Source organism: Aquarana catesbeiana, linkage group LG05, assembly GCF_042186555.1.
Source record: "Aquarana catesbeiana isolate 2022-GZ linkage group LG05, ASM4218655v1, whole genome shotgun sequence".
Classification (NCBI taxonomy): Eukaryota; Metazoa; Chordata; class Amphibia; order Anura; family Ranidae; genus Aquarana; species Aquarana catesbeiana.
In genome coordinates this window covers 185,931,756-185,953,751 of record NC_133328.1, presented here as the reverse complement: position 1 = coordinate 185,953,751, position 21,996 = coordinate 185,931,756, and the positions used below count along the sequence as shown (strand labels likewise).

The 21,996-nt window shown below is 41.5% G+C and overlaps 1 protein-coding gene across 2 annotated transcripts in view; it reads right to left on the bottom strand.

Moving 5' to 3' along the window:
- Window positions 1-21,996, bottom strand: part of LARS2 (leucyl-tRNA synthetase 2, mitochondrial) — a 349,131-nt gene that overhangs the window by 103,033 nt on the left and 224,102 nt on the right. For both annotated transcript variants that reach the window (XM_073630436.1, XM_073630437.1), the window contains 2 exons: window positions 10,905-11,012; window positions 1,252-1,411 (listed from right to left, as the gene is read on the bottom strand). In XM_073630436.1, the coding sequence (XP_073486537.1) occupies window positions 1,252-1,411; window positions 10,905-11,012 (268 nt within the window). The remainder of the gene's footprint in view (window positions 1-1,251; window positions 1,412-10,904; window positions 11,013-21,996) is intronic.

Below are 21,996 nucleotides of genomic sequence, written 5' to 3'. Positions count from 1 at the left end.
CATCAATGCAACCTCACCATTGCCCTCAATGCAGCTGCCTCGCCATTGCAATCAATGCAGCAGCCTCGCCATTGCCATCAATGCAGCAGCCTCGCCATTGCCATCAATGCAGCAGCCTCGCCATTGCCATCAATGCAGCAGCCACGCCATTGCCATCAATGCAGCAGCCTCGCCATTGCCATCAATGCAGCAGCCTCGCCATTGCCATCAATGCAGCAGCCTCGCCATTGCCCTCAATGCAGCAGCCTAACCATTGCCATCAATGCAGCAGCCTTGCCTTAGCCATCAATGCAACAGCCTCGCCATTGCCATCAATGCAGCAGGCTCACCACTGCCATCAATGCAGCAGCCTCACCACTGCCATCAGTGCAGCCTGATCAATACCCATCTGCAGCCTAGAGGGGACAGGGAGGGGGGTGGGACGAGCGCCAACAGATTACATACAGTGAGAATCTCCTATGATAGACAGAACAGTTGTCCAATGGCGGCCCAGGAGACGGGACTTCATATTACAGGGCCGCCAAGTAAACAGCAGATTCTCACTGTATGTAATCTGACAGTGCTCGCCCCGCCCCCCTCCCTTTCCCCTCCGAGGCAGCTAAAATTGAAGTATTGGCGTATTACACGCACACGCTATTTGCACCTGATTTTCATGGTGAAAAAGTGAGTGTTATACGCCAATAAATACAGTAGTTGCAAAATGTTCTTCCAGCTCTGCTTTGTTAGTACCACCTAAATTTGCCAGCTTTTTGTTGCCCTGTACCAACTTTTTTTGAGACGTTTTGCTGCCATAAGTTTCAAAATTACCTTATTTTCTCCTAAAATGGTGCATTTTCTCAGTTTAAACATTTGATACCTTTTCCAATTTTTTTGGAATAGGGGTTGTAGTTGCTATAGGCAGCTCAAGATATTTTTTTTTTCATATTGTGGGACCTAATAATGCATAATTCTGAGCATGAACTCCTGAACATCCCATTTTAACTGCATGCAGGCACTCATATTATTTATGCCACTGGGCAGATCAGAGATATTACAACGAAGCCCAGGAGGGCGTCAACATGTGTTACACTGCATCTAGAAGAATTTAACTAATTTTTATAATCTTCAGAGGCTCAGAAACAAATAGTTTTTTTACCTCTAACTCGGCATACAACATATTCACAATAATTTCTTATTTCAATGGTCAGGATCCACTGTCAACTCATCTGTTCAACTGATCCCTGTAGTTGAAAAAAATTCTCCTTTTCTCACCTTTGCCTGCTGTGAAAGCCTCCTGCAGGACTCCTCTCACACTGCTACCCCCGTGCAGCAATCTGTGACTTGGTAATATTGCAATGTGTGATGCCCCATAAATAGCTTCTGGGTTGAAAGCATACGCCGAAATAACTTCTCCAGTTTCCACATTGTCCACCTGCAATATAACAGGAGACAGAAAGTTTTACCATAAAGGTAGCCAAATGCAGCAGAGGGTGGTTGGAATTGCAGGCACAATTTGACAGCCTTTGGGCACTTTTTCTAGCTATTGGGTCTCTAAACATGAATGGTCATTTAGACTCTTCCAACAGGTGCATACTCTGGCTCAGGTGTATCAGTGGAAAAGATAGACATCTGGACAAGGCATTATAACGAATGTCAGTTTGTTACCTGATTATGTAATACCTACAGACACCTTGTGCCCTAAAGTCATCTTTTCACTGATGCAGTGAAAATGTGGAAGGAAGAAGTAGAGGTAATATTAACAGCAACCAATTAGATTCCAACTGTGCTTTTACAAACTGAATTTTAAACTGGACTGAGGTTAAAGTGAAATAAACTCTACAGAGAAAAAATAAATACATTGAGAGCTCATTCACACCATTGTGCAGAGACATCAGTTTTTCTGCACACGTTTTACAAGGAGCCAAAGAAAACAATGGTTCTCTATGTGCCCTGTTCACACCCCAACATGCACACTTTTTCTGCACAGGAATTTGTACCAAGCAGTTTTCTGCATAAAAAAAAAACTGACAAGAAATCAACATTGGGCTGAACAGAGCACATAACTAATGCACATAAAAACTTATGTCAACGTGCATAAAAACTCACTGAACCGTGCATGCAAACTTATGTAAACTGGTGTCTTTGCAAGTGAAATCTGAGCAGTTTTCCCATTAGTTGTCATGCAAGTATAGTGTGATCAAGCCCTAAACAGGCAGCATTTTTAAAACAGAAGAAACCCAAATGGAGTCAAGCAGCCAAAAAGTCTGAACCCAAAAGAAAAACCAGGAGAAAATTGTGGTGCCTGTGACAGTCAAGAGTGCTGAAACAGCAGTGCTGGGGGTGATTGTTTGGCAGGTAAGTTTAATTCAGCTTTAAAGCAGAACCAAACACCTCTGTCATTTACAGCCAAGGAAGTTGCCATCTGAGGCTCGATTCACACCTATGCATGTTGCTTTTGAGCGTTTTTGGAGGTTTTTTTTTCATGCTTGCCACGTTTTTGAGCCGCGTTTTTGCCGCGTTTTTGCCGCGATTTGCGTTTTGCGTTTTTTTTTTTTTTTACAGTTTTTTTTTACAGTCTAAAAAAAAAAATTAAAAAAAAAAAAAAAAAAACCGGCAAAAACGCATCAAAAACGCTGCAAAAACGGTGCACTTGCGTTTTTGATGCTTGTCCATTGAAATCCATTACATGCAAAACGCTGCTTTTTGCATGAAAAAAAGTCCCCGACCCTTTCCAAAAATGCAGAGAAACAAAAAGGCATTGATGTGAACATGTTCCATAGGAACCCATGTTAAAAAATTCCCGTGCATTTCTGCAAAATGCAAAATGCATCAAAAAACGCGCTAGTGTGAATGGAGCCTGAGTTTGTTTGATTTGCAGTTGCCATGGTGCTACACATGTGATCAGTTATGAAATCTGCCATTTGATGGCTTAACAGTTCAGTTGACAGCATAAGCACTTGTAAAAGTTATATAGTTACATAGTAGGTGAGCTTGAAAAAAGACACAAGTCCATCAAGTCCAACCTATGTGTGTGATTATATGTCAGTATTACATTGTAAATCCCTGCATGTTGTGGTCGTTCAGGTGCCCATCTAATAGTTTTTTTAAATGATCGATGCTCCCCGCTGAAACCACCGCCTGTGTAAGAGAATTCCACATCCTTACCGCTCTTACAGTAAAGAAACCTCTACACAGTTTAAGGTTAAACCGCTTCTCTTCTAATTTCAGTGAATGGCCACATGCCTTTCGGGGAAAAGTTTTATCCTTATTGTGGGGTCACTAGTAGGGTATTTGTACATTGAAATCATATCCCCTCTCAAGTGTCTCTTCATCAGAGAGAATAAGTTCAGTGCTAGTAACCTTTCCTCATAACCAAGGTCCTCCAGTCCCTTTATTTGCTTTGTTGCCCTTCTCTGGACTCTCTCCAGTTCCAGCACATCCTTCCTGAGGACTGGTACCCAGAACTGGATGTCATACTCCAGGTGCGGCCGGACTAGAGTGTTGTAGAGTGGGAGAATTATTGTTTTATCTCTGGAGTTAATCCCCTTTTTAATGCATGCCAATATTCTGTTTGCTTTGCTTGCAGCAGCTTGGCATTGCATCCCATTGCTGAGCCTGTCATCTACTAGGACCCCCAGGTCCTTTTCCATCCTAGATTCCCCCAGAGGTTCTCCCCCTAGTGAGCAGATTGCATTCATATTTTTGCCACCCAAATGCATTATTTTACATTTTTCTACATTAGACCTCATTTGCCAAGTAGTTGCCCACCACATTAATTTGTTCAGATCTTCTTGCAAGGATTCCACATCCTGCAGAGAAATTATTGCCCTGCTTAGCTTAGTATCATCCGCAAACACTGAGATTGAGCTGTTTATCCCATCCTCCAGATCATTTATGAATAAATTAAATAGGATTGGTCCCAGGACAGAACCCTGGGGGAGCCCACTCTCCATACTAGACCATTCCGAGTACTCCATATACATTCAATCCATATACTGTAATCACCCTATGGTCCATGCTGACAGATCTTAGTTTGTACAGTTGAAATTTGAAGTTTTCTTTCTGTACTGATGCTCCTTATAGACAAATATAGATGCCAATATGTAGCAGGAATGGCATTATCATGAACCAACAGATATATGTCCTGTATAATTTTAAATCTTGTTTTGTATACTTTTTCCCTTAGGACTGCCCCCCCCCTCTTGGCTGAGGGAGTCCTGTGGCGCTGTCTCCGCCCCCGCCTCGGAATCGGGGGTGACTAGCGATCTGGCTTCCCGGCAAGGTGGGGGGGGGGAACGAGCCGGCCTGTCCCAGGTGGCTCCTCCCCCCATGTTTTCCCCATTGGATGCTCGGATGGCCACCGGGCGCAACATTGGGGATCTCTTCCTCCTTGCCGGTGGCATTCCGGAACACTCTCGGATGTTTTTCGCCACTACGCATGCGCGGGGCCCCGCGCGTGCGGCGTGACGTCATTGACTTTCCTGAGATTTCGGCGAGAGTGACGATCAGTCGGAGCCCAGCTCTTCCTGAACGCCGGGGAAGTCACGTTCGGCTGCCACAATGGCGGCCATGCCGCCCACCGTGGAGCAACCAGGGTAAACACACACACACCTGGACAACTTAAAAGCAAGTACACACCCCCAATAGGCATTATAAAAGCGGTATCTGCAACATACCCTCAGTCTCTCTTTCCCTTTGGTGGACAGCAGGCACTTTCCATCTTTCACTTTGTAAGTACTCTTTCCTTCATTTGTGTTTTTCTTTGTTTGACACTACTCCTTGCCCTATATAATGGGGGCTCGTGCGAATATTATCTGACTTCGCATTGACCCCCATCCATTTATAACGGTCCTGTTTTATAACGGCCTGGTTATTATACGTTTTCTACATTTGATACTCTCGTGTTTATTTACTTTTAGACTGGTGGACTCAGAGTGGGATACCAATCCACCGAGCCCGCTATAGTTTGTGACCAATCCCGGGTTGGCTGACAAGCAACAGTCTTGTATGTATGGGGCAACGTAGTGCCAAAACACATGCCATTTAGCACCCTTTTGAGGTAATCAATTTAATTTTTCACAATTGTGCAACTTCCTTCCCCCCCCCCCCCCATTTTCCCATGTATTTTCCCCCTCTGATTCCCTTCCCTCTGTCCCATTCCCCATTTTCCCTTCCGTCCCTCCCTCCCCCCCCCCCTTTCCCCACTCCCTTTTCCCCTTCCCCACCTGTCCTATTCTTGGCACTTCTGGTTCATTCACTTTTATTTCATCACATTCTTACACTCAGTTATTGTCATTCATCACCCATTTCTTTCATTTCTTTATTTTATTTTATTTCATCACATTCTCACTTGGATCACCTTTACCTTGAGCACAAACTGAGGGGCTGCCTATACCTTATACTGCCTATGAAGAATACCATGTATATTTATATACTTTTATGTCTGTGTCTTGGGCGTGTGCTGGAGACAGTTGTTCCCCGGCGTCCCCTCCTGGACACATGACTAACATGATTTAAATGACTAGATCTACTATGGAGATATCTTTTGGTTACTATCACAGGTGTACTTTTCTGTGCTCCCTGGTCGGCTGCCAGTCTGGTGGGTGGTGCCCAAGAGTGTGACCTCTCGCAAGCTACGTCGCTGTTTTCACTGCCCTGGTCCGAACCGCGTTGGCGGTAGGGGCGCCCGGTGTTCTCCCTTTGGGGAAGACGGGAGGACAGTCTTTTTAGGGGATCTCCATGTGGGAGGCCTTGTTCCTTTCCCTGCTGAACACACACCATTGGGTAATTATATTGTATTTATGCACCATATGGTGAATGTAACTATCATTATACCAATGCAATCTATTTACGTGTATCAATTTTACTTATGTATATTTTTCAGCAGACTAATCCTCTGAAGAAGACCCCAAGCACAGGGGTTGAAACGCGTCAGGTTTAAATATTCATGCTACCTAGTGTTGTTGTGAATATGTGTCTGCCAATGTATGTTCAGCTTATTTAATATGTAATTTTATCCCAAGTACCCCCCACTGGAGCTCAATGTTTTAACTTTTATGGTATACTTCAATAAATTTGTTATATTTTTTGATATTGAATCTGACTCCCTTTTTTATTGTGCTGCCTAAAAACCCCACCCTGGGGGAACCTTTCCTTTGTTTTTAGTTTGTACAGTAAACGTTTATGGGGAAATGTATCAAATGCCTTTGCAAAATCCAGATACACAACGTCTTTGGGCCTTCCTTTATCTAGATGGCAGCTCACCTCCTCAAAGAAGGTTAATAGGTTGGTTTGGCAAGAACGATTCTTCATGAATCCATGCTGATTACTGCTAATGATACAGTTTTCATGATTAAAATATTGTACATAGTCCCTTATTATCCTCTCCAAGAGTTTGCATACTATTGATGATAGGCTAACTGGTCTGTAATTCCCAGGGATGTATCTTGGCCCTTTTTTCAAATTATGGAGCTACATTGGCTTTTCTCCAATCTGCTAGTACAATTCCAGTGAGTTCGTAAAAATTAGGAACAATGATCTGGCAATTACTTGACTGCGTTCCTTAAGGGCCCTCGGGTGCAAGCCATCTGGTCCCGGTGACTTATTAATGTTACGTTTTTCAAGTCTATTTCTAATTCTATTCTCTGCTAGCCATGAGGGTGCTTCCTGTGACGTGTCATGTAGATAAACATTGCAGTTTTGGTTACTGAAGCCCCCTGTTTTCCTCGTGAAGACTGAGGAGAAGAATAAATTCAATACCTTCGCCATCTCTCCATTCTTTGTAACCAGATTCCCTTCATCATTCTTTTACGAGGCCAATATGATCTGACCTCCCTTTCTTACTATTTATATACTTAAAGAATTTCTTGCGATTTTTTTTTCTCTCCTCCGCTATGTGCCTTTCGTGTTCTATCTCAGCCGCCCTGATTGCACCCTTACATTTCTTGTTGCATTCTTTGTAAAGTTGGAATGCTGACGATGATCCCTCAACCTTGTATTTTTTGAAGGCCTTCTCCTTTGCTTTTATATGCATTTTTACGTTGGCGTTATGCCATCCAGGACTTTTATTAGCTCTTTTAAATTTATTTCCCATTGGGATGCACTGGCTAATACCCTTATTTAATATGCTCTTAAAGCATACCCATTTTTCCTCCGTGTTCCTTGTTCCTAAGATTTTATCCCATTTTTTTTGCTAGGAAAGTTGGCTCTTTTGAAATTCAGTGTCTTTGTATTCCCCTTATGTTTCCTATTTGTGTGATTTATACTGAAACTAATTGACCTGTGATCGCTGTTTCCTAAAATGCCCCGTATTTCCACATCCGTGATCAGGTCTGTATTGTTGGTAATCAGTAGGTCTATCATTCACGGCATTCCTCAAATCTACTGTTTAGTTCCACTTTAAGGGATCGTACTGGGGTTTCGTTAAATGATAGATTAAAGGAAGTTTTAAAGTGGAACTGAACCTATCGATTTAACTGTTTCCCAAAACAGTAACATTAAAGGCATGCCATGAATGATAACTGTCCCAGTTGTTTATGCTTCCAACTGAGCCATCAAATTACTGGTGTCATAAATGATCCCCTTATAGCAATTGCAGATCAATATAGTAGCTAAGATGGCAGCTTCCTTGGGTGTTAAGAATAGGAAGACTTAGTTCTTCTTTAAGATCCCATTTTGCATCATACCTATTACCTCAAATTATCTAGTAGAGAAGATCTATTGTCTGCATATACAGTGGGGAAAATAATTATTTGATCCCCTGCTAATTTTGTAAGTTTGCCCACCTACAAAGAAATGAAGGGTCTATCATTTTTATCATAGGTGTATTTTAAATGATAGAGACAGAATATGAACCAAAAATCCAGAAAAAAACACCATACAAATGTTATAAATTGAGTTCAGTGAGAAAAATAAGTATTTGAACCCCTACCAACCAACAATAAGTCTGGCTCTCACAGACTGGTTACAGTATGTGCTCATGTACATGTGGTACACAGATTAGTCCTGTCAATTTAAGGTGCTCCTAATGACAAATCATTATGTGTATAAAAGACACCTATCCACAGAATCTCTTTCTTCCATTCAAACCTCACCATCATGGGCAAAACCAAAGAGCTGTCAAAGGTTGTCAGGGACAAGATAGTAGACCTGCACAAGGCTGGAATGGGCTACAGGATCATCAACAAGAAGCTTGGTGAGAAGGAGACAACTGTTAAGTGATTATTTGCAAATGGAAGAAATACAAAATAATACAAAATAACCATTATTCACCCTCGGTCTGGAGTCAATTAATCACCCTCGGTCTGGAGTCCTATGCAAGATTTTGCCTCATGGGGTAAGGATGAGCATAAGAAAACTGAGGGATCAGCCCAGAACTACACAGGAAGAGCTTGCAAATTAAGGTAGTTGGGAACCACAGTCACCAAACCATTGGTAACACAATACGCCACCAAAGATTGAAATCCTGCAGTCCCCCTCCTCAAGAAGGCACACGTACAGGCCCATCTGAAGTTTGCCAATGAACATCTAAATGATTCAGAGAAGGATTGGGAGAAAGTGCTGTAATCAGATGAGACCAAAATTGAGCTATTAGGCATCAACTTGACTCGACATGTTTAAAGGAAGAAAAATCCTGACTATGACCCTAACAACACCATCCCTACAGTCAAGCACGGAGGTGGAAGCATTATGTTTGGGGCTGTTTCTCTGCTAAAAGGTACAGGCCAACTTTGCCGCATTGAGGGGCCAATAGACAGGGCCGTGTATTGTCAAACCTTAGATGAGAACCTTGTTCCCTCAGCCAGAACACTGAAGATGGGTCCTGGATGGGTCTTCCAGCATGATAATGACCCAAAACATTCCACCAAAGCAACAAAGGAGTGGCTCAAGAAGAAGCATATTAAGGTCATTGAGTGGCCGAGCCAATCACCAGACCTTGATCCTATAGAAAATTTATGATGGGAGCTGAAACTTCGAGTTGCCAAGCGACAGCCAAGAAACCTTAAGGAGTTAAAGATCTGTAAAGAAGAGTGGACCAAATTTCCTCCTGAGAAGTGTGAAAACCTGGTAAACAACTACAAGAAACATCTTACCTCTGTGCTTGCCAACAAGGGTTTCTCCAACAAGTACTCAGTCATGTTTTGCTTGGGGATCATATACTTATTTTACTCACTGAACTGCAACTTAAGGTATAACATTTGTATCATGTGCTTTTTCTGGATTACCGTATTTATCGGCGTATAACACGCACTTTTTTCCCCTTAAAATCAGGGGAAAGTCGTGGGTGCGTGTTATACGCCGATCCCCGCTATCGCTATGTGAATGTCGGCGATCGCCGCCGACATTTACATAGCGAGTAGTTTCAAATATGGCGCCGCGGACTTCGGAAGGACTCGGCGGTGCTGAACGAGCGCCGCCGAAATCACAGAGCCGAGATACACATAGTCGGGTGTATTCGGCTCTTTCCGGCGCCGCTCACTGTCACGCCCAGTCCCGCCATTGGACCTGTGTTATGTCCATCATAGGGCGGGACTGGGCGGGACTGTGAGCGGCGCCGGAAAGAGCCGAGAACCCTCGGCTATGTGTATCTCGGCGGCGTTCGTTCACTTCCGCCGGCGCCGAGTCTCTCCGAACTCCGCGGCGCCATATTTAAAACTACTTCTATGTGTATGGCGGCGGCGGCAGCGGCAGGAGGCATGGACACTAGGCTGCACTGGGGACAAGGCTGCAGGGACAAGGCTGCACTGGGGACAAGGCTGCATTGATAAGGCTGCACTGGGGACAAGGCTGCATTGATAAGACTGCACTGGGGACAAGGCTGCATTGATAAGGCTGCACTGGGGACAAGGCTGCATTAATAAGGCTGCACTGGGGACAAGGCTGCATTGACAAGGCTGCACTGGGGACAAGGCTGCACTGACAAGGCTGCACTGGGGACAAGGCTGCATTGACAAGGCTGCACTGGGGCAAAGCTGCACTGACAAGGCTGCACTGGGGCAAAGCTGCACTGACAAGGCTGCACTGACACTGAAAAGGCTGCAATGACACTGAAAAGGCTGCAGATGAACACTGATGAGGCTGCATTGATGGGCATTTTAATGTAAGTTTCTTTTCCTTAAACTTCCCTCCTAAAAGTTTTTTTCCTTAAAATTCTCTCCTAAACTTGGGGTGCGTGTTATACGCCGGCACGTGTTATACGCCGATAAATACGGTACTGGTTCATATTCTGTCTCTATCGTTTAAAATACACCTATGGTAAAAATTATAGACCTTTGATTTCTTTGTAAGTGGGCAAACGTAAAAAATCAGCAGGGGATCAAATAATTTTCCCCATTGTAGTTTTTTTTCAGTTATATTATAAATGCCAGCTGGTCGAAATATTGATGTAAATCAGTGCATAAGAAGAGATTGACATGTCCCAGGTAGCGCCACTGTCTCAATGCTTGCATCCTGGATATGTGGGCAGTAGGGAAAAAAGGTAGATAATGCACAGGATTATAAAGAACTGCATACTTCTAGCTGTTGCACCCAAGGACAGCACAAGAGCAGGTTTCCCTGTAGGCTAAGGACAACAACAATCTTTCTGCCAAAGCATTTGATCCTCAGTAGGCTGCACTTCACAGTCCTACTCTCCTTACTGCTTCCTGTTGTGATGGAAAGATCCACAGCCAAGCCTGAAATGTCAAGAGCTGCAGCAATACAGTTTTAATAATGGTGGTGGGAAATGTTCACAATTCAACCTTTTTCAATAAATGAAAGCATGGAGGTATAATGCTGTGAAATGCAGAAACGCATTCATGATTTAAAATATCTGGTGAACAGTGAATTAAAATCTGATTTGTTGATGGATTACTGCACCATGAACATCATTACATATCTTTATACATTTTTATTAATAAAAGGGAGCAGCCAAAGTGATGCATTACCTTTAACATGAAGTCAAAGAAACAGCCAATACAGTCACCGATCCAGTTAGCCTGCATGCCTTTCACCCCGTACCATTCAGGTAGATCAGCCAAGGCATCCTGCATTGCCTGAAATAAAAAATTAAGAAATACTTAATGCATAGTGTACAAATTAAGACATGCTATTTTTTAAACGTACTCCTTTGGATAGAACTAAGGTTTCATCCAGCAGCCCTTATTTCACTGCTGTTTTTATTTTAAGAGATATATTTCACATTCAAAGTAACCTTTAACCACTTAAGGACCGAGCCTCTTTCTGAGATTTGTTGTTTACAAGTAAAAAACATTTTTTTTTGCTAGAAAATTACTTAGAACCCCCAAACATTATACATTTTTTCCTAACACCCTAGAGAATAAAATGGCAGTTGTTGCAATACTTTCCGTCACACCGTATTTGCGCAGCGGTCTTACAAGCGCACTATTTTGGGAAAAAATACACTTTTTTGAATTAAAAAATAAGACAACAGTAAAGTTAGACCAATTACTTTTGTATTGTGAAAGATAATGTTATGCCGAGTAAATTACTACCCAACATGTCACGCTTCAAAATTGTGCCCACTTGTGGAATGGCGACAAACTTTTACCCTTAAAAATCTCCATAGGCGACGTTTAAAAAATTCTACAGGTTGCATGTTTTGAGTTACAGAGGAGGTCTAGGGCTAGAATTATTGCTCTCACTCTAACATTCGCAGCGATACCTCACGTGTGGCTTGAACACCGTTTTCATATGCGGGCACTACTCACGTATGCGTTCGCTTCTGCACGCAAGCTCATCGGGACGGGACGCGTTAAAAAAAAAAAAATTCTTATTTTACCTTTTATATTTACACTGTTCTTTTAAAAAATTGTGTCACTTTTATTCCTATTACAAGGAATGTAAACATCCCTTGTAATAGAAAAAAAGCATGACAGGACCTCTTAAATATGAGATCTGGGGTCAAAAAGACCTTAGATCTCATATTTACACTAAAATGCAATAAAAAAAAAAAAAATTGTCATTTAAAAAAAAAAAAAAAAAAAAAAAAAAAAAGATGGCCCTTTAAGAGCTATGGGCGGAAGTGACGTTTTGACGTTGCTTCCACCCTGTAATGATATGGAGACGGATGGGGGCCATCTTCCCCTCACTCGTCTCCATGTCACACAAGGGACAACATCCTATCACCTCTCTCCCGTCGCTGATAAAAGTTATCTTGTATTGAATCCGCCGCAGAGACTACTTTTATCTTGAAGCGGACCGCCCGCTGAAGAAGAGCATACTGGGATTATGGCAGCTAGCTGCTGCCATAATGACGATATTCCTCTTCGAAGTACCGACATATAACGACAGTGGGCGGTCCGGAAGAGGTTAAATAGCTCAGCCATGTAAGCATTCTTCCCTTGGTATATACTAAGGCTTGCAAACCTCCATCAGCCCCATAACATCCCCCCAAATATTACTGACCATGAAATATAGGGAAACACATGAAGATAAGAAAGCTGCACACTCCAAATATTGTACTACAGAAGAAAATCAAAAATTCCCCCGGGGTTTTTTTTTTGCAGCAAACAGAATAACAAACACATTTCGATATACAAAAATGTTTTATTGTACAAATATTAAAATCCACAAAGGTTTTAAAATATGAGCTCTGGTTGCATGAATTCTTAAAATGACCCATCGATCATAATAACGTGAACAAGTGCTCATATTTTAAAACCTTTGTGGATTTTAATATTTGTACAATAAAACAGTTTTATATATAGAAATTTGTTTGATAGTCTGTTTGCTGCAAAAAAAAAACCCTGAGAGAAGTTTTGATTTTCTTCTGTAAAACATACTCACCGTGCCTGTGCTCCCTCACAGCTTCTTCTTCTGTCGCAATAGGCAACACTACTTGGCACTCCTGCTGAGTTTGACACCTTTTCCCATGTAAAGTGTTACTAAACCCAGGACCCTGCATTCACTATACAGTATCTAGTCTCCCACAGTAGACAGAATATCACTAAATATAAACTGCTAGATATTTTTTCTCATCAGCAGTATATATCAGTCTTGTGACTTCTAATACCGCGTACACACAATCGGAATTTTGACCCGCAAAAGACCGATGAGAGTTTTTCGTCGGAAAATGCGTCGTGTGTATGCTCCATCTGACTTTTGCTGACCGAATTCCAGCCAGCAAAAGATTGAGAGCATGTTCTCAATTTTTTGGTTGGAAAAAGTTCCTATCCGAAAATGCGATTGTCTGTGGCAATTCCGACGAGCAAAATTCCTACGCATGCTTGGAAACAATTCGACGCATGCTCGGAAGCACTGAACGTCATTTTCTCGGCTCCTCGTAGTGTTGTACGTCACCGCGTTCTTGACGGTCGTAAGCTCAGCGAACTTTTGCGTGACCGTGTGTATGCAAGGCAAACTTGAGCAGAATCCCGTCAGAGAAGCCATCATATCTTTTTCCGACGAGAAGACAGATCATGTGTACGCGGCATAACAGTGTCTGGCTGAGCACTGGTTAAAGCTTGTAGGAGTTTTCATTCTCCTCTGACTGTCCTATGAGGCTGTATGATTCCTGACCCTTTGGACAGTGCTGACTGGCCCTGTGTTGATGACATGCACCCTCCCAAAAAATAAATAAATACATTTTAGCAATACACACCAAACTGAGCGTGTGCAGCATGCCTCCTAGTTCTCTGTGCTATCAGCAGATGGATTAGGGACAGTAAAAGAAGGGGAGGATCAGAGAAGACAGGATCAAACAGCCTTTTTACACAATGCAGAGGATTAGCCCCTTAGGTTCCACAGTGAGTATAACAGTGTGTAAAGGGGCCCTCCCGACCTAAGATACTCACCTTATCAGCATTTCTCTATTGCAGCTGGCAGGAGAATTTGCAGTGTCAGATAGCGTTGAACTACCTATTTCACCTGACAGTGCTCATGTCCACTAACTGGTTGCTAGACCTGATCACTGACACATTGGAGGAGGTCCCATGCTCCCCCAAGCCCAGAAGAACTAGGTATTTTTGCCAGATGAGGTAGCAGAAAGAGGACTGCTGGAGAGGTCGTTACTAGTGGGTCGGGGGGGGGGGGGGCGACGACCTCTATACATGGACCCCTGTTGTGGGCACTGTTTTAGTTGGCCTTTGGGCTGCTCATCAAGCCTATCAGATAGACCAATTGAAAGAATGCACACAGCAGCCTGACAATGTTGCTGCTAATTACAAGGCAGAGCTTGGAATGCCAAAACAAACTGGGCTTTGCACATTTCCTTTACATAGCTGAAGGATCTTTGTGGATTATATACCTGAATCACTTTTTTATACCACATCCACTTTAAAGAATATCTGTGCTCAGCAAAGATCATTCATCTATGTGATATGCTCCCTGTACTTAAAGCGGAGTTCCACCCTGAAATTTTTTTTTTTCATAATCGGACTCCTCTAAACCTATAAAAAAACATTTGGAGGAAATGTTTTTTTTATACTTACCAGAATTGCCCTGTTGCTATGTAGTCCTCTTTAACCTCCACTTCCTGGTCTGCGGAGCTCTTCGTCACTTCCTCCCTCGCGTGTGCTCCTGGGAAATGAAGTGTCATAATTTCCCAGGAGTCTGTGGGGGGTACTGTGATCAAAAATTGCGTTATTTCCTGACAGGAAATGACGCGATTTAGGGCGGATCACAGAGCCAAGATGCGTTTATCTATGTTGCCATAACAATGGGGCGGGACCTTCCTGTCGCTGCCCGTTGTTATGGCAATTTTAGAAACAATCGGCTCTACGGCCGCCATTGAATCGCGCATGCGCGAGGTCGAGAGGTGCATGCTAGTTACCCAGCATGCACCTCTCCTAAACTTATCCCGGAAGAGTTATTGATTGGGCTTCACATGCCCACAATCATGATGGCAACGGCCATACCAGGAGGGACAAACTTGTGTGTTAAAATTATATCTTAGCAATATCCATATTAACAATGTATAATCGTTTTTTATTTAATGAATTATGCTAGGATCAATAAAAAAAAAAAGTGGCTGGAACTCCGCTTGAAATGAGCCTCATTTGGATCTCCTTCAATATGCCACATTACTAAGAAATAAAACGAGAAATGTACAGTTGCCACTTGTCAATTAGAAATACTTAACTTGTCAATTAGCTTATTAGCAGTACCTTTACAAAACATTCCCACACATGCTCATTGAAATCTCGTGGGCACAATTATCAGTTTAAATCTTGGAAGAAAGTTTAGAGAATTGGTAGCTGAAAGGGAGGATCTGTGTGGCTCCGATATCAAAGGGAGCAGCTGCAATGATGATAGAAAGATTTTTCACTTTTAACTTAGACCATTTTTTATTTTTATTTTTTAAGTTGAACTATTTTTATGGCTGCATTATAAACCAGGGAGGCATCGGGTGCTGCAAACTGGTAAAACATAGATAAGGTCCCTTTATGCGCTTCTAAGAAATGTTGCTAGCTTCAGATTTTTGATTTGAGTTCAAGCACACTTTGGATATTTCAAATTTTTTTTAAAGCGGGGAAATGTATAATTAAGCATAAAGATATTACAGGCTTAGTGGACTGAAATAAGCTTTCTCATGAGCTCTAAATTGTACTGCTTCTACTGATGGCTAACACAGTTCATGACTCTGCTGCTACGTCATCTGTATAGAAGTCTCTTTCCACTAGTGGCTAGAACACACCTCCAATTTAGGAAAAAACCTACCCATATACAAGGTCAAACTCTTGCAAAGTTCAAACCAACAGGAGGCAATTGAACAATTATACATTATACTAATCATGCATTAAAGCGGCATTAAACCCAAAACTGAAATATATTGCAGCTTACCAATCATTAGATGTGGTGGCTGCAGTAGCTTTTTTTTTCACTCTTTCCACCTGGAGATCCAGCCAGTAACAAACCTGCTGCATTACAGTGTCTAGAGCACCACATGTGTCAAACACAAGGCCTGCACTCATGAAGCTGTGGCACCCCCCTTATCTCTGCCCCCACTTTGTCTCAGCAGTTGGCAGCAGAGAGGATTGCAGAATTCCCCCTACAGATCCTGCGCTTCTCTGTGCAGCCATGGAGAGCCTCGCCTCTGCCCCCAACTCAGCAACTGGCAGCAGAGAAGACAGAACGCCTCCTACAGATCCTGTACCTCTCTGTGCAGCCACAGCACCCTCTCATCTTTGCCTCCCCTGGTCTCAACATTTGGCAGACTCTGGCAGCTGACTCCAGTCCTCCTCCGGATCCTGCACATTCTGCTACCCAGCTCTGCCCCCAGCTTCTTCCAAGCAGTAGCACAAGGTAAGGGTGGTGCACTGTTGTAAGGGAGGGTGGGGGACTTTTGACTTCTGATGTAAGTGGGGATGTGGTGCTCTGGACATCTAGTCTTGTATAAGCCCCTTAACTGATCAGTAATAATATATTATTGATATACAGTGCCTTTCAAAAGTATTCACCCCCCTTGGCTTTTTACCTATTTTATTACATTACAGCCTTTGGTTCAATGTTTTTTTTTTATCTGAATTATATGTGATGGATCAGAACACAATAGTCTAAGTTGGTGAAGTAAAATTAGAAAAATATATACATAAAACCAACTATAAACTATACAGAAATAAAAAACTGATAATTGGCATGTGCGTATGTATTCGCCCCCTTTGTTATGAAGCCCATAAAAAGCTCTGGTGCAACCAATTACCTTCAGAAGTCACATAATTAGTGAAATGATGTCCACCTGTGTGCAATCTAAGTGTCACATGATCTGTCATTACATATACACACCTTTTTGAAAGGCCCCAGAGGCTGCAACACCTAAGCAAGAGGCACCACTAACCAAACACTGCCATGAAGACCAAGGAACTCTCCAAACAAATAAGGGACAATGTTGTTGAGAAGTACAAGTCAGGGTTAGGTTATAAAAAAATATCCAAATCTTTGATGATCCCTAGGAGCACCATCAAATCTATCATAACCAAATGGAAAGAACATGACACAACAGCAAACCTGCCAAGAGACGGCCGCACAACAAAACTCATGGACCGGGCAAGGAGGGCATTAATCAGAGAGGCAGCACAGAGACCTAAGGTAACCCTGGAGGAGCTGCAGAGTTCCACAGCAGAGACTGGAGTATCTGTACATTGGACAAAAATAAGCCGTACGCTCCATAGAGTTGGGCTTTATGGCAGAGTGGCCAGAACAAAGCCATTACTTTCAGCAAAAAATAAAATGGCACGTTTTGAGTTTGCGAAAAGGTATGTGGGAGACACCCAAAATGCATGGAGGCAGGTGCTCTGGTCTGATGAGACTGAAATTGAACTTTTTGGCCATCAAAGAAAACGCTATGTCTGACGCAAACCTAACACAACACATCACCCAAAGAACACCATCCCCACTGTGAAACATGGTGGTGGCAGCATCATGCTGTGGGGATGTTTTTCAGCAGTCAGGACTGGGAAATTGGTCAGACTTGAGGGAAAGATGGATGGTGCTAAATACAGGGGTATTCTTGAGCAAAACCTGTACCCCTCTGTGTGTGATTTGAGGCTAGGACGGAGGTTCACCTTTCTGCAGGACAATGACCCCAAACACACTGCTAAAGCAACACTTGTTTAAGTGTTGAGTGGTTTAAGGGAAACATGTAAATGTGTTGAAATGGCCTATTCAAAGCCCAGACCTCAATCCAATAGAAAATCTGTGGTCAGACTTAAAGATTGCTGTTCACAAGTGCAAACCATCCATTGAAGGAGCTGGAGCAGTTTTGCAAGGAGGAATGGGCAAAAATCCCAGTGGTAAGATGTGGCAAGCTCAAAACGACTTGGAGCTGTGATAGCCACAAAAGGTGGCTCTACAAAGTATTGACTTTAGGGGGATGAATAGTTATGCACATTGACTTTTTCTGTTATTTTCTCCTATTTGTTGTTTGATTCACAATATTAAAAAAAAACATCTTCAAAGTTGTGGGCATGTACTGTAAATTAAATTATGCAAATCCTCAAACAATCCATGTTAATTCCAGGTTGTGAGGCAACAAAACACGAAAAATGCCAAAGGGGGTGAATACTTTTGCAAGGCACTGTATTCCTTGTACACAGACATGTCATATAATGGCTAAAAAAGGTTTACTTTTGAAACTCAATTTACATAGGTTTCTGATCCCAGGAGGAGCTCAAAAACGAATACCCCTATAACATTCATATAACGCTGCCACATTTTTTAAAATTCTGTTCATGGCTGCCTAAGAGAAGACTAGCATATGAGGTTTTACCTTCAGTCCCTAAAGTTTTGAAGCCATCATCCTCAACGATACTGGGCTCTGACAGCATGTCTTGATGGACACTTCCATGCAGATAGCACTTGACGTCTCAGTGGAGCCAGTGCAAAAGGGAACAGTCAGTAGAATACCGATTTTGGTGTCAGAAGAATGAGGATCCAAGAGAGATTGTACACCACATGATGGGACCGATATTCACTCTTCTACACTACTATATTTTTATAGATATATATCACAAAGTAAAATAAAAAAAAAAACAAACAAAATAGATAAAACTGTGTTTTTTTTATGAACCAGAAAATAAAAACCCCACTGTTGGTTGCAATATACTGTGTATATAATTGTTGGTTGCAAAATACTGTATATATACTTAGCCGTTGCAAGCCGTTGCAAGTGCAAGCAACAAATATATATATATATATATATTTGTTGCTTGCACTATTGCAAATATATATATATATATATATATATATATATATATATATATATATTGTTGCTTGAAACAAATTTTTAGGCACCCTTATTACTGATGTAATGCTGTATTACAATGGAATATATATTACTGTAACTTTTTACAAGATAATTCATCTAATGAAATGATCTCCCTAGAAATACTTTTTTTTAGCTAGGAGGATGAGTATGAAGACTCATGACCATTCCTATTCACCATTGATGCTCATCAGAGATTGACTCCATTTGCAAAGCCAGGCTCCACCCATCGGTAAACAATTTTACTGTTTGGTAGGCAGCCATTTTAAGGCCCTATCCTTTTATCTCAAGCAATCCACTTCATCTACTTGGAGGGTGACTAACATACTGCAATAATTTGATGATTCTAGTCTGTTCAATTAATATTCCAATTGCAATAGTTTGTGCTGGTTAATTTGATGTTCTGTTCATAATACCCTAACACCTAGGAACTATAGAGTATAGAGTATATTTTAGCCGTATTGGCATAATTCTCAAACAGACCCTGCCCTTTAATCACTGCACTGGAATAACGTGTATAGTCTGTCAAATGCAGATTATTGTCTGCCAAGTTTAGTTATAATTAGGGTATCTACAAGAGAAAATTATTTGATTTATTCTAGTATACACCTATGTTTTAGCAGGGTAAATTGAGGGAAATCATTATGAATCTTATTTCAGTGTCTGTGTTACACTATCAATACAACTGTTAATGGTGTTTGTTAAGTGAATTATTGTAAAATAAATCTTTACTTATTTTTATTGTTTCATAGTCCATACTTTCACACAATTGTATTGTGCTTCAGAACATCTGCATAGAGCAACGAATCTCAGAAATAATTAATTGGTCAGCTTAATTATTTTCAAATTTTTTTTTATACATATTGGAGGCACTGTTATACATTAATCGATTAAACAATCGATCAGGCTAACTTAATTAATTGCTCAAACGTCCTGACAACCCAATATGCATCGCTCAGTAGTCATCAATGTATGTCCTAAATAACTTGTAAGTGTGGCTAAAAAAGGTTTACTTTTGAAACTCAATTTACATAGGTTTCTGATCCCAGGAGGAGCTCAAAACGAATACCCTTATAACATTCATATACAAACTAGTGATTTGGTCTGATAACTATAAACCTACTAAAGTGTACTTTGGCTTCTGGGAAGAAACTGGAGCACTCAATAAAAGCAACAAAAATACAGGTAGCCAATATATATACACTGTATGCCTTTTGTGTCCCTGGTGGGATTTAAACCCAGAACCCAGCAAAACACAACAGAGAAGCAAGAGGAGGAGAGAAGCAGCGCAAGCTGGGAATACGCCATAATGTAATAAGTACCTAAGCAACTATTGTTCCTTTAAAAAAGATACATACCATGTTTGCTCCTTGGAAAATTAATTTTACTCTCAGTCACTAGAGCTTGGTTATTTGTCATTATATCTATGCTCATTGTTACCTAGCTTTTTGTTGCTGAGTACATCCTTTTGCATTTCTTGTGCAAAAGTGTAATAAAATATATTTGAAAAAAAAAAGATAAATATAAGATATACTGAAGCTCAGGCTGCAAAACTCATCTTTATTCTGAATCTGCCCCACGTACAGTAGAACGTCTTCTTTGCAACAAGATATCCTAAGTCTTCCAAATGAAGTGATACCCAGCATCCCTAAGACTACAGGGTGTCATGACCCTGCCCCCTGAGCACAACACCCCACACTGACAACGTATTGAAAACCTAATTATAGTGGGGACCTGAATTTATCCTCTGTGCATGAGTGGCTTGCATGAAAATGCCGGATACCCCTGAAGCCCGCAAACCTAGTAGCATGTGTTCTGCAGTTTCTAAGTTCTTACATGTCTCTAAGCAATTGGAAAGGCCCTATACGCATTTCCATAAAACAATGTATAGCACCTCCTAATAGGTTGCTGAAGCCTAGCTTTGCACTGTGGATAGGGGGTGTGTGCACCCTGCAGAAAAATATTGAACCTTAGTTCCAGATCATGTCTCAAAAGTAGAAACAGGTGTACTTCAAACACATAATACTTTTTTTTTTGCTGCTGCAAAATGTTTCAAATGTAAGTTTACATTTTAAAGAAATCTTTCTAAATGGCAGTTGATAAAAGATAATTATCAATTTCCTTTTTTGCTTCTGTGTTTTTCCTTTATTGCCAACTGCCAGCTTAAGATGGGGGCTTAAGTGGACACCAGAGGATTTTAGTGTAATCCCCAATCATACTTGAATGTTTTTTTTAGCTCATTTTCTTATAGCATAGTCAGACATTATTGGTCCCATAAACTTCAAGGGGTGCACCTATAAACACCCAATGCATGCATTTTGTGCCTAAACTCCCCTTCTGCTCTAAATGTGCTCTCCTTCCCTTGCCCAGCACAGGAATTAACCACCTGTGGCAGGGTTCACACCGATGTCGGATGCGGCTCACAGCAGGGGTCCGGTGTGTCCCTGTTCTCCGTTTCAGGGACTAATCAGGCTGAATTTTTGCCTGAATTTGGCCCTCAAACTGAGCCAAAAAACGCACAGGACTCCTGTACAAGCCACCATGGAGATGTGTTAACCGGCTCCATAGATAGCCAGTCACAATCTCCTGTTATGTGAATTGGATGGGGCGAAACCTGCATTCAATTCACACTAGTGTGAACCCTGGCTGAAGTACAAAAACACTTGTAAAACACATTGAAAAAAAAAAGTTTCAAAATCACCAGGAACATGCTATGCTCAGGTGTGGATGCTGGCTAGTAATTTCTTACAGCAGTTGAATGCTGTATATTCAGAATAAAATAACAATTTATTTTGTTAGAAAAGGAAATGCTGAAATATAAATTGCATACAGAGATTTGAAGCAATTGTAAAAAAATAGATATTGGAAGTTAAACAGTAACGCTGCCACATTTTTTAAAATTCTGTTCATGGCTGCCTAAGAGAAGACTAGCATATGAGGTTTTACCTTCAGTCCCTAAAGTTTTGAAGCCATCATCCTCAACGATACTGGGCTCTGACAGCATGTCTTGATGGACACTTCCATGCAGATAGCACTTGACGTCTCAGTGGAGCCAGTGCAAAAGGGAACAGTCAGTAGAATACAGATTTTGGTGTCAGAAGAATGAGGATCCAAGAGAGATTGTACACCACATGATGGGACCGATATTCACTCTTCTACACTACTATATTTTTATAGATATATATCACAAAGTAAAATTAAAAAAAAAAACAGCTGGCTGGTATTTTATTTTTTGTGCTGGTCGTTGTAGCATATTATACTGTAAAAGAACAATGCAAAACCAGTATGAACTAAATATAAAATGACTGCCTGAAAGC